The 12,933-nt window shown below is 48.7% G+C and overlaps 1 protein-coding gene across 1 annotated transcript; it reads right to left on the bottom strand.

The window, feature by feature from the left end:
* Positions 1 to 324: 324 nt before the first annotated feature.
* Positions 325 to 6,707, bottom strand: LOC136551504 (DNA-directed RNA polymerases II, IV and V subunit 3-like). Its single transcript, XM_066543051.1, has 3 exons — positions 6,123 to 6,707; positions 3,291 to 3,525; positions 325 to 855 (listed from the first exon to the last, which is right to left on the bottom strand). Exons 1-3 carry the CDS (start codon positions 6,611 to 6,613, stop codon positions 595 to 597), a joined length of 987 nt encoding a protein of 328 aa, XP_066399148.1. The 5' UTR covers positions 6,614 to 6,707; the 3' UTR covers positions 325 to 594.
* Positions 6,708 to 12,933: the final 6,226 nt, after the last annotated feature.

Below are 12,933 nucleotides of genomic sequence, written 5' to 3'. Positions count from 1 at the left end.
GTTGAGTTTAAAAATATAAAAACCGTATAAATAGATTAGTCTTGAAAAATACTTTCATAAAAATATACATATATTATTTTTTGATAAATATTTTTATAAAAAACAAGAGTCAAAGTTGAAGACCATGTCACCGTCCAAAATGACTTTATTTTTAGTAGAGGGACTATGTACCACGGAGTATATGTACCTCATCAAGGGTTGCCTTGCATTCAGCATATCAATCTGGGCCTGGGGAACCTGCAATACTCTACATTCACCTCACAGAACAAACAGTGGGACAGTACGCACCACATCAATCAGACGCACAAGAAAACATCACGGCCAAACAGTACCACCTCCCTCCTCCCACAATTAATTATAGGGTCGATAACGAGCATAACTAAATCGATGCTGCAAAGCCACGGTGTCTCAGAGGTCACAGCACAAACAAGGTGGGCACAGAGACTGCAATTCAGTACTGGATATTTGGAAATCCATAATTCTGGAGCTTAGACACTAGGCTATCAGACTGTTCGACTAGCATGGCAGTTAGATAAGGCCTACATAGGCAGTGGGCGGAGGAAGACACCGAGGGCAGTTCTTCTTGCAAAGCTCCTAAGGCCCGCCAAGGTGGGCGCCGAGCTCGCCAAGGTCACCATCATCGTCCTGAAGGCGGACAGCATCCAGCTTCTGCCTCAGGACCGTGACTGCGTTCATGATCAGCTCGTAGGCTGTGATGGCGCCGGTTGTTTCTACAGTGAAGATGAAGCTGTCCTCCTTCGCATTGATCTCAACTAAGCCTGGCTTTCCCATGGCCTCAGCGTGCTTGATCACCTCATCATCATAGGTGTATGCCTCAGCATTGTCCACCACCACCTGATAATTTACACAAAAATAAAATGCAGCTGCTCAACACCATGGATTTATTTATTATAAAGGAAAAAATACGCTAGTGAAAGAGACACAAGCAGCTCTGTCAGATGTGGCACCAAGTGGCCCAGCATTGGTGATCAATTACAAGTTTGATTTCCACTAAAGCTGATTAACGACGGACAAATCATTCAAGCTGAACAAGGAACAAAGTGAGCATGAGCCAATTTGTATTTGCACAGCTGCCACGATACAGAAGCTGAACAACCTGAATTAAACAAAACTGGCATGATGAAACAACAGTAAAAACATGTACGGCTCGACCTCACATTATCTCTGCCAACAAGACCAATGAATCATGCCAAGCACTTGGATGCAATTGTTGTCCTAGCAAGGTATTCTATAAAAAATGCTGTCTCAATAACTTACCTACAATATTTACCATGAAATTCCCCCCTTAGGTTTCAGGTGAAGCCTTCATGTGTCATTTAAATACCCTATAATTCTACATTATGCTGTTGTTTCTGTTGAAAGGGACAATTTATGGTTAACCTAAGTGCTCTGAATACCCCATCATTTCAGAAAGCATAACAGCATAGCTGGTGGGCTGCGTTCGTTGCCTTTACAGGGAAGAACCTACATTTGCAAAATAAAAACTGAAACATAAAGGTGTTTCACGGTTCTAATACATGTTAAGAGCTGGTTAGCTTTTACGATGATCAAGATCAGCTTTTGAAGAAATTTGGCAGAAAATTTATTGTTGATGTGATGCGACAAAGGGAGACTTCTGAACCACCACAAGATACCCTGCCTGTTATGGGTTAACAAGACTGCACATCAATCAAATGGATTGTCTTTTCACTAATGGATGGTTTTCATATCAAATATCATCATATGACAGGTTAATCATATTGTATTTTGCCTGTCTCCAAAATCCATAAACATGTTTTCAAATGATGCTATAAGAAACAATCACCAAAGCAGCAAGAGACTAGCAACTATATATTTTATTATGCTAAATCAAATTTACAAAAAAAAAGATTAAATAGAAAATAGTGCACGCATAGGATGATTTAATAACACAGTTCAATGCAGTATAAGGTATGCTTGCACGGGAGGAGTGCGGCGCGCGGGCGGGGGGGGGGGGGGGGGGGGGGGGGGGGGGCGGGTTCTGAAGAGCAGTTGAGTTGAGACTGAGAGGTAGAGAGCAGAGGGTACAAGGGGCTTCTCTGCGGTGACCTTACGAGTCAATAAACAGTGCACACTACATTTGCAGAATCACTTGCTGATTTCCCTCCAAATGATATACTCAATACTGAGTCTTAATGCCCAAAATGCAGGAGATAAAGAAATACAACTTTTGATTAAATATTACTAATGCAAGCTACGATACTCTTTAAGTTTCATTAGAATTTGTACGTGGCTATCCAATTATGGAAGTGTTTTTTTTATAGTTTTTGCATTTGGGTGTACACATTACACTGCAGCTCAATCAATTTTCAGGACATACATGTCTTGAACTGCATGTCAAAACACAGGGTGCGTCGTGTGGCTAACCTGGTAATGGATTAATATCCAAATCCAAACTAGAGGAATCCAAGAAAAATCCAAACATGAAGAATCCACCTCCAGTCCAGTTTAAAACATAGAAAATCCAACCCACCTGCTGAACATCCAAGGTTAATCCAATTAACATCCAGTAAAATGGGCCCTTGTCCTGGAGGTTGGCCTGATGGTGGGTGGCGTAATCCGGCGCGGCACCAGGTAGCTGGTGACATTAGAGAGGAGAGATCCAGAGAAGGAATAGAGCTGGATGGAAGTCTGCTTTAGTCATGGACAGGAGCGTCCGGTGGGGAAGTCTGCTTGGAGGTGGCAGAGGAGCAGCTACTCCACCTAGGTGGTGTCGCACAGAGGAGGCAGCCTTTACCTGTCGCTGCAGTGGGAGACCAGGATGGAGAAGATGCGACATGTGAGGGCACGTGGGCACAGATGAATATCCAATGGATTTTTGGACATCACGTTCTCGTTATCCATAATCCAAAACGTTTTCTGGACTTTGGCGACCTGGACGCCCATAAATTTTTCTCGCCTAGACTCCTAGGCAACACCTTTAGAACAGTGTGTAGGCGGGCCCTCCCTCCCTCCCTCTCTCCCTCCCTCCCTCCCTCTCTAACGAATAATCCCTAGAGAGCATAGACCACAAGCTATCTTACAATTAGGCTCACGAAACTGATATGACAGATTTTGAAATACAGTACAATGCAAACTGCATTAGTGAAGGCATACAGTTACCACTATAGAACTAGTGGTTGAATAGTATCATAGTTGCAGCGTGGAACTGTAAAGTACTACATACTGATAAATATTGAATTCTACGGATCACATCAATGATAGGTCAAGACAAGAAAATAATTCAGAATTACTAGAGAAAACAAGCTGACCTGATTTGCAGAATCAAGCTTAAATACTTTTGTAGGGCTGCTTTCGATCAAGCTTCTTCTCTCTTCCACTGTCAATGTTTCCATTAGTTCTTCATTGATACGTATGTCAGGCTCATACATGAAAGTCACGGTAGCAGCTGGTGACCATTTGGCATGGTCCTTGCCGATTCCTTTCCTAGCAATGGCACGAAGCCTTAGTTCTTGCCCCCGACGCAGCTTTACAATAAGTATGCCCCTGAAATCAGCGACAAACAATAAGCTGACTACTCAATAGCTACTACACTCACAAATTTCAGGCTTCCCAAATGCCAAATGTATCCATATTCAAGGCAAAAAAATTTTTTTAAGGAAATAGAAATAATCGTTTCTAAGCAAACAAATCTGATTCAATTGCCTTCCCTCCAGATTGCCAGTAAAACAAATTCCTAGCAAAAGTTTGCACAGTACAAAGTGCACTGACTTTATATACCCCAAGCAGTGAAAAACAAGGCGCGATTCCGCGCTCGCCTAGGCGCGACTAGGCGCTGGGCGGAGGCCTCCCGCGGGGCCTAGGGGGTGAGGCGGCATCTAGGCGGTGGGCGCGCGCGTTTGCGGAGGCGGCGGCGCCTGGGCGGGATGCGCGCGTGTTTTGGCGGGTAGGAGAGCGCGCGCGCGGGCAGGCGGCTGCGCGGGAAAGAAAGCGGCGGCGCAGGAAGGATCAATTCGCCGGCCACGGTACGTCTCAGGCCGATTCGTCGTGCGCGAAGCTTGTACTTGACGTCGTGGACCCGTTTTCCGCATCACCGGCCATCTTCTCCCTCCGTGCAGGCCTCCTCGCGCCGCATCCGTCCGCCGGCCCGACGCCGCCCCTGGAGCTCCCGTGCGCCCCCTCCTCGCCGGGCCACCACTGCTGGTGAGCTCCACGCCTCACCTGCCTCACTGCCCCTCGCCCCGCCTCTCGGGAACCCCAAGGTGAGGTCCGCCCGCCCCCTGCTCCTCTCTCCTCTGCTCGGCTGCTCCTTTCTATCTTCCTGCTCTGTACGCCTAGAAAACGCCTAGGCGCTAGGCGATGGGTCACCGCCTAGCGCCTAAAAAAACATTGACCTCATGAAAACATCTACACAAGCATAACATGCATCCGTAGCATGTGTTTTACATTTTTTAGTGGATGAAACTTTTGAAAGGTTTTGACACTGAACACAAGAGTTGAAAACAGCTACTAAACAAAAGATACATCTAGAACTATGCTTTTCTATACCTATCATGCTTCAAATCACTACGTATTAGAACAGAGATTATTACTATATGCTCATAATGCAGCTGTCCTAATAAACAGTGCAATACAGGGATATTTCTTTTGCCCCCGCTATTTCAACATATATTAAATTGATCTAACCATTAACACTTATAAAGTACAAGATTGGTAAAGCATGGTTAAAAGACAGTTTAATAACAGTCATATATTGTCCATTGCAACCCTAAGTGCGGAATGCTGATGGCACCAATTTCTTTGTAACAAGAGAATGTGCACAAGAAGCTAGGGGGGAAATGACTGTAGAGGTTTCACCTTTTAACCAGTTTAAATTTAGGCATCAACCAATGAATATTTATGAATGAAATTTGAGGATACTAATGCAACCATTAAGATCCATCACATATAGACTACGGCCCTATTTGGAGCCACTTTTCCCTCTTCACGGTGAAAAAAAAAGCATACGAGACCCCCCAAATGACACGATTCCAGCGCAGCTTTCTCCCCCCGATATTTCACCCACCACACCCTTTCAACGTTGAAGCCAAATAGGTTCCCAGGGAGCCATGGGAGGATCTCCCTCGATTCTTCTTCAACCTCTCCCTACCCCGCCTCATGGACGCCGGTCCTGAGCCCGACCCTCCGCCTCGCCATCGCTGCCCCCTGCTGCCCGCCTTGTCGGCGCCATCCCTCGCCTTGCTGTGCTCAGAGGCACGAAAGGCCGCTGAGCGCCCAGCCCCACCCTCCTCCTCGTCGACACCCCCCCCCCCCCCCCTCCCCCCTTCCCAAAAAAACCACCACCGCCACGTCATGGCCATCCTGTGTACCGACACTGGCTCCCCTTCCTCATGTCGGTGACCGTCCCACTCCCCGTGCCACCACGGTGCACCCATTCCTCGCGCCGGCAGCCTTCCTCCTTCCTGCATCCCCAACCGGCCACCCGGGACTCACCAGAGAAGACGAAGCCCAGGCAGTGCATCTCCCACGGCGGAGAAGACGAAGGCATGGCCACAGCCCGCGTATCCCCAAAACGGTACGATTCTTGCCACTGGACTCTTAGGGAAACGAGTTGACAGAAAGCCAGCTTTGATTCAAAGCGTGGCTGAAAAAATCTGTCCCAAACAGGTCCTACAGCAGTGCATAGGCTGTTGCTGATACAATGAGGCACCACATGACACAAATTCAGCATTCTTGAACACCAAAAGGTCAGAGACAATTAAAAGGGTATAAATAAGTTCCAACCAACTTAGTATAACAAATAGAAAAATTACAGAAGGTAGGCCACGGTTGCTAGGAACGCTGAAGGAACTAGAATATCTACACCACTCTAGAACAAATAAATTTATCCACTAGAAAGAGTTCAATTGTCTGCCAAAGCAAGGAGACATGTTCAAATCTAACCCATGCAGATAACACAATGATAAATGGAGGTCTCAGATTCAATTGATTCCAAGCCTCAAACAACATTACACATTCTGATGGACCCATCATTCAAATCAAAATTATAAATTATTAAGCATGACTAATAGCAGAATGAATTGAGCAACACACAATAAGACCACAAGCAGGTGGGGCAGCTAGCTAAATGATGGATGACTTGCCTATTTTCGTTCGAGGTATTCGCACCAAAGGGGTCGGTGCCACCGAGCGCCTGCTGGTAGGCGCGTGCTTGGTCGACTGGGCAGACCTTTGGATCCATGGACCTCAGGTCGTTGGATGTGACCTCGAGCGTCTGGTCGGAGTCGGTGGCGCGCGCGGCGAGGTGAAACTCGACGGAGCAGTACTCGCAGGAGCCGTCGCCGTCGCAAGCGTCGCAGTCCCGAGAGAAGCGCATTTGCATGGCAGCGGCGGAGGTGAGCGGGATGAGCCCCAGGCGGTGGGCGATGAACTCGTCGTTGAGGACGGAGGAGTTAACCTCGATCTCGACGAGATCGATGGCGACGGTTGGGACTTCGGCGATCATGACACGGCGGAGGGCATTGGCCATGCTGGCGTCGGTGTCGCGGAGCTCGAACTTGGCGTAGTCGTCCTTGAGGTCGCGGATCCGAACGCGGGGGAAGCGCTGGTACGATGCGCCGGCAGGGCGGTCCATCTCCGTCGCGCGCGCGCCGGCTGCCGCCGGAGAGCAGGGTCCTGGGGTTGGTTGCTAGTGTGAGTGCGACGCCGCAAGGGTTTTGGGGCGGGGTGGGGTGGGGAATTGGGAATTTGGGGGGAATACGGCGAGAACGCCGAGAGACGAGCCTCAGAAAAAAGAAAAATGGACGTATTATTATTTCTGTTTCTTTCTCACCACTGCTTTAAAACTTGAAACATTGATTAGGCTTGAGTTATTATTATCATTAACACGTAAAACCGAATCATGTTACATTTTGCATACCTCACTGTTGGAAAGCTTGGTTTTCAGCTGTCAAGGAAAGGCAACGATTGCTTTCGCCCGGTCCGGAACCCTGCGCGAAGGCGAGAGTAATGTGAGGTGGGCCCAAATTTGACTAGGTTTGTATTAATGTCTCTCTTCCTTTGCATAGAGTTTGAGTCTCCTTTTTATACGACTCCTTGCCTAAACTACTCTTTACATTTTCTATCCCTTATCGGTTACGGTACATTCCCGAAATATTCCTATTTTATTACAAGTCTTCTAGGGCAATTCGGGCATCTCCTTTCCTTTGCCGGCGTTGCCTGTTGGGCCACCGTCGACGACCCATCACTGGCCCACGGCCTAGTAACACCGTTGAGTAGAAGGCTTCCTGTGGAGATACGACCCCGGATACCCACGGCAGACCACATGGGCTGCGCCCCCAGGGGTGGCCCAGCCCACAAGAAGAAGCTTTACAGGGCACGATATTGCTCGGCGCCTCCCGCAAGACACCGAGAAGATATCTTGAAGATACTGCGAGATCTGTTAGGATACGTATGATCCCATGATTCCTATAATCTGTTATTACTTTCCGGTTATCTCCTAGATCTAACAGACTTATAATCCTGCCTCCGGACTATATAAGGCGGGCAGGGACCCCTCCAAACTCACACAATATCATATGATAGCCAATACAATCCAACAGACCACAGGAGTAGGATATTACGTCATACTGACGGCCTGAACCTGTCTAACTTGTGTGTCTCTGTTGTCTTCTTGTTCTCGATTACATGCATCTCTACCGATCAATCTACCTTCGTGGGATACCCCTCGGAGGATTGCCGATGATATTCTATCGACAGTTGACGTGCCAGGTAGGGATGTGCGTGATGTTTTCATGTCGAACAAGATGGTACGTTTTACAGGCTCTTCGTTCCTCCCACAGTCCAGCCAGGTCTTCACGGTCGGATTGATCTCGTGGATCATCAACGCTGACAGAGCCGGAGAGCTCATCGAGTCGGTGTAGATCGATTCTACGCCGATCACCCCAACACATGTGACTGCAGATCCGATCTCAGAACTGCCTCCGAGGTCGCCTTCATCGACAACTCGTCGCCTGCCCCCGCTACTAAAGGAGGCAAATCAACAACGACGATATGATCGCATCCATCGATCAGGTTGGCCAGAAGCTCACCGATTGCCTCCCCATCGTAGAATTGGCTCTGACCACTCTGCTTCCATGCCGACCACCCTCTGATCTAGATCTATCGAAGGCTGCTTAGGGAACTATAGGGGTTACGGCCCTACCCTTCAGGCTCACCAACATCGCCGTACACCTACCAAGATGCCCTAAGGAGCAAATTCATCGACAAGGTTGGAGATGTCCATCCTCTCGCCGACCAGCTCCCGCCGGCTGTCAACATGCTACACGTCGGTCGACGCCCCAGAGCATCCCTCCAAACCATCCAAGAGGAGAATCTAGACTCCGAGTCCTAGGGCTCTACGGAGACTATCGCCGAAACCACCGTCGAGCAACCTTCCTTCCCTCCTTTTCCGTGGAGGTGAGATCTTCAACATCAGCGTCGACAGCCCCCCGTAGGAAGGAGAAATCGAGGAGGACCGCGCTGCCCGCGTCAACAGGAATGTCAACCGCACGCAGCGCCGTGCAAACGAGGCTGCCCTTGCGATGGCCGAGGCTTAGCTCGACTCGCAAGGAAGGCCACGCCAACTCCAACGCAACCTCAACGATGTCTACAAGACCCCTAGCGCCAATTTGGCCTAGCCACCAATGAGCTCGCCACACTCCCGCAGACACTGGAGGTCACCAAGGTCACCGCCATGCTTAAAGTGGCGCACTGTTAGGTCAACGAGATCCGCCAGAATCAGAGACCTTCATACTCCACAAGCTTGATTCATCGATCAGCTGCGCTAAGATCTAATCTCCACTCAAGTAGTTTCACTGACCAGCACTACGATAACAGGCAACCCCTCTAGGGGGAGCTAAGGGCAACCGCATTGAACACCCTTGCCAACATGACCAGGAGGTCGACCAGGACGTCTGAGTCCACCTCAAACAATATTCGAGACGCGTGACGACGTATCGACGAGCGTCGCTTCAGTCACCATGAAGAAGTACGTCGCCATCAAGAGTACGAGCAAGAGTTCGGTAACCCAAACTCAGCTCTCGAGTCGCTCAACACCGGAACACTGTAGATCACAGCACCGACAATCCCGAAGGGCCCCCAGCATTCACAAGGGTACTCCGAACACTCCAATGGCCTCGTGGTTTCAAAGTCACTAGGATCGAGCCCTATGAGGGACAGATGAACCCCACATAGTGGCTACAAGCTTACGCACTGCTGTGTGTGCCACCGGAGGAGATACTAGTGTCATGGCGAACTATGTTCCCGTCATGCTCATGCCAACCATGATAAACTGGTTTACAAGCCTTGCCCCGGACTCCATCGAATCCTGGGAAGAGCTAAAGAAGGTCTTCACCGACAACTATATGGGTACATGTACCCCGCCGGGCACCAAGCATGATTTGAACCACATCTACCAGAAGTCGTCCGAGCTCCTTTGTAGCTACATCAGACGCTTTTCTGAGATGAGGAATTATATTCCCAACATCACGGAAGCTGAGGTCATCATCGCCTTTGTTCGAGGACTCCATCATCGCAATCTCTGCTCCAAGTTCAACCGCAAGCCACCCATGGGGATTGGTGAGATGATTACGACCGCCAACTAGTACGCCGACGCCGAAGAAGCCGAAGTGCGCTTCAATGAGGATGTGGGCACTCATCGCCCAACTCGCCGCAGCGACGATCTCCCCGACGACCAGCGCGCCACAGCGACCACCACTATGACGACCACAGTCACCATCAAGACAGTGGTCATGATCGGCCAGAAGGATCCAAGTCTAGTCAATATCATTGCCATCGACCAGATCATATCATCGCCATTGTTGACGAACCTCGCGCTAAGTGCAACTATGACGAGCAATACAAGAAGATCCTCGACGGCCTGTGCCCTCTCCACAAGAATGCCAAGCATAAGATGAAGGACTGCCTCGGCTTGGCTAAGGAGTTCTAGGCTAAAAAGCTAGACGACGACAACAACGATGGAGCTAGAGGCCACCGACCACCTAGGGGCAACAACAATGCCTTCTAGAATCATGACAAGGTGGTCACCACCATCTTTGGGGGCCTCGCCTCCACCGAGAGCAGAAGAGAGCGGAAGCTCACCACCCGCTGGGTGCTCGCCATCAACACAGAAGACGCTGTCGCCAACCCCAGCTATCGCCTCTGGTCTGAGGTCCCCATCACCTTCAGCAGGGTCGACCAGTGGGCAGACATCCCTTACATAGGGCGTTTCCCCCTTGTCCTTGATGCAATCGTCCAGAAAGTGCTTTTCAAAAAAGTGCTCATCGACGGTGGGAGCGCTCTGAACCTCCTCTTTGCTAGAGCCCTAAAGGAGCTGGGCCTCGGGATAGCAGATCTCACACCCTCTGACTCCCCCTTCTACGGTGTGGTACCTGGCAGTGCATCCAAACCGCTTGGAGAGATCACCCTACCAGCACAGTTCGGCATGACAAGCAACTACCGTGTCGAGCACATCAACTACTACGTTGCCGACTTTAACACCGCCCACCACGCCATACTTGGTCGGCCAGCTCTAGCCAAGTTCATGGCTATACCGCACTACCCCTATCTGGTGCTAAAGATGCCTTCACCTATAGGAGTCCTAGCCCTATGGGCCAACCTCTCCATCGCCTATGCCTGCGAGACAGAGTCTCGCTCTCACTGAAGCCATCGACCTCTCCATCCAGATGGCCAACGTGGTCACCGATGCCAAGATGGTGCCCACCGACGACCTGGAGATCCTAGCGCTGGAGCCTCCATGTGCCTCCACCAAGTCCAAAGAAACCAAGGAGGTTGGCCTCGGCCTCAACGACCCCTCCAAGACCATGAAGATTGACGCTCACCTCGACCCCAAATAGGAAAACACGCTCATCTCCTTCCTATGTGCCAATGCCAATGTGTTTGCTTAGAAACCTATAGACATACCAGGGGTACCATGGGAGAAGATCGAGCACTCCTTGAATGTTTCGCTGACCGCCAAACCGATCAAGCAAAAACTCCGATGATTCGTGACAGACAAGAAGGATGCTATTAGGGTAGAAATATAATGGCTCCTAGCTACCGGATTCATAAAAGAAGTGTATCATCCTAAGTGGTTAGCAAACCCTATTCTCATTCAGAAAAAGAATAAAGAATGGAGAATGTGCGTTGATTACATTGATCTTAACAAACACTGCCCTAAAGACCCCTTCGGTCTGCCTCGAATAGATGAGGTTGTAGACTCTACCGCTGGCTGCAAACTGCTCTCCTTCCTCGACTGTTACTCCGGCTATCATCAGATATCCCTGAAGGAAGACGACCAGATCAAGACGTCGTTCATCATTCCTTTCGGTGCGTACTGCTATACCACCATGTCCTTCGGAACTCAAGAACATCGGGGCGACCTACCAAAGGTCCATCCTAATGGGGACAGGGATCCCGATCTTCCATCAGGTATAGATAACTATTGTTGTGGCGGAGAATGACACACCGACCCAGCTTCAGATCAAAAGATTGAACCCTGCAATCTTAGAACCATAACTCCTCTGGTTATCAACCGAGACATGTATCCAGTTGACCTCACCAAGAAGGCTAATCCTTGCCTGCGCAACGAAGAATGCAAACAAGAACAAGAAAGAAAGCAACCAAATTGCAGATGAATGATTAATATCACGAATTTGGGGTCTCACAAACCGATGAACGGCGAAACTATTCTTCACAGATTAATCTAAGCAAAACCCAAAACCTAATGATGGCAGCAGCGTATGATTATAATGGTCCTAGGGTCATCGCCTACCCTGGACATGCCCCCTAATGGGCCCAAACATGATACACGGTCCAACAGACCAAAGACGGTGTCGCAGCACCCTGGCATATTCTGGACGCTGACTTGTTTCAACGATTTCTGTTGATTCTGAAGGGATTTTGATATGAGACCACTTGTATTGGCTTCCTTATCAAATTAGCTTTCCAACCATATGTGGATCGTCGAAAACAAAGTCCGGATGCGTCCTAGGTGACTAGTTTAAGGCAGACTGATCTTGGAGGCCGAGGCAGACTCGAAATCATATTGGACCGGGCCTCCAGTTTCTGTTGAACGTCCTTGCTGGTCATCAATGCCTCCACCTCTTCCTCTAAGTCCCTCATGACCCTCTCCAATGTTCCTAAGTAGGATAATATCATTAGGTAGTAGTCTATTCTCAAAAGTATGAAAAGGATCGCTTAAGAACGAGCTCACCTCTAAATTGAGTTGACGCATTCGAGCCTGGGTCATTGGACCTTGCATGACGGTTGGAGAATCAGTGGGTACATCCGAAGGAGTGATGTCCTCATCATCCTCCCCCTCTTGAAACTAAGTCATCCTCGACTCAAGCTCATCTTCGTCTCCCAAATAAGGCTTTAAATCTGCAATGTTAAAGGTGGGACTAATCCCGAACTCGGGTGGCAACTCAAGTTTGTAGGCATTATCATTTATTTTATCAATTATCTTATAAGGACCAGCTACTCTTAGCATTAATTTAGACTTACACAGCTCAGGATATCTATCTTTTCTCAAATGTAACCAAACCAAATCACCCGGTTCAAGTTTAATTTCTTTTCTACCTTTACTACCAGCAATTCTATACTTTTCATTCATTCTTTCAATATTTGCTTTAGTTGTTTCATGCAACTTATGAATGAAATTAGCACGCTCTCTAGCATCACTATGTGTTCTCTTAGTGGTAGGTAAAGGCAAAAGATCAATAGGAGCGCGAGGATTAAAACCATATACTACCTGAAAAATACTTACCTTGGTGGTAGAATGTTCCGCCCTGTTATATGCAAACTCCACATGCGGCAAACACTCTTCCCACATCTTTAAATTGCACTTTAAAATTGCTCTCAACATGGTGGACAATGTTTGATTCACTACCTCAGTTTGCCCATCAGTTTGGGGAT

Source organism: Miscanthus floridulus, chromosome 4 (genome assembly GCF_019320115.1).
Source record: "Miscanthus floridulus cultivar M001 chromosome 4, ASM1932011v1, whole genome shotgun sequence".
Lineage (NCBI taxonomy): Eukaryota > Viridiplantae > Streptophyta > Magnoliopsida > Poales > Poaceae > Miscanthus > Miscanthus floridulus.
Note: the sequence above shows the minus strand (reverse complement) of the source record. Positions and strands in the feature narration are given on the sequence as shown.

Excerpts from the sequence above, each read along its gene's own strand:
- LOC136551504 (XM_066543051.1), bottom strand. The coding sequence starts at position 6,613 with ATGGACCGCCCTGCCGGCGCATCGTACCAGCGCTTCCCCCGCGTTCGG. Across the intron at positions 3,526-6,122 it reads AATACCTCGAACGAAAATAG|GGGCATACTTATTGTAAAGC; the intron begins GCAAGTCATCCA and ends CGCTGATTTCAG. Across the intron at positions 856-3,290 it reads AGCTTGATTCTGCAAATCAG|GTGGTGGTGGACAATGCTGA; the intron begins GTCAGCTTGTTT and ends GTAAATTATCAG.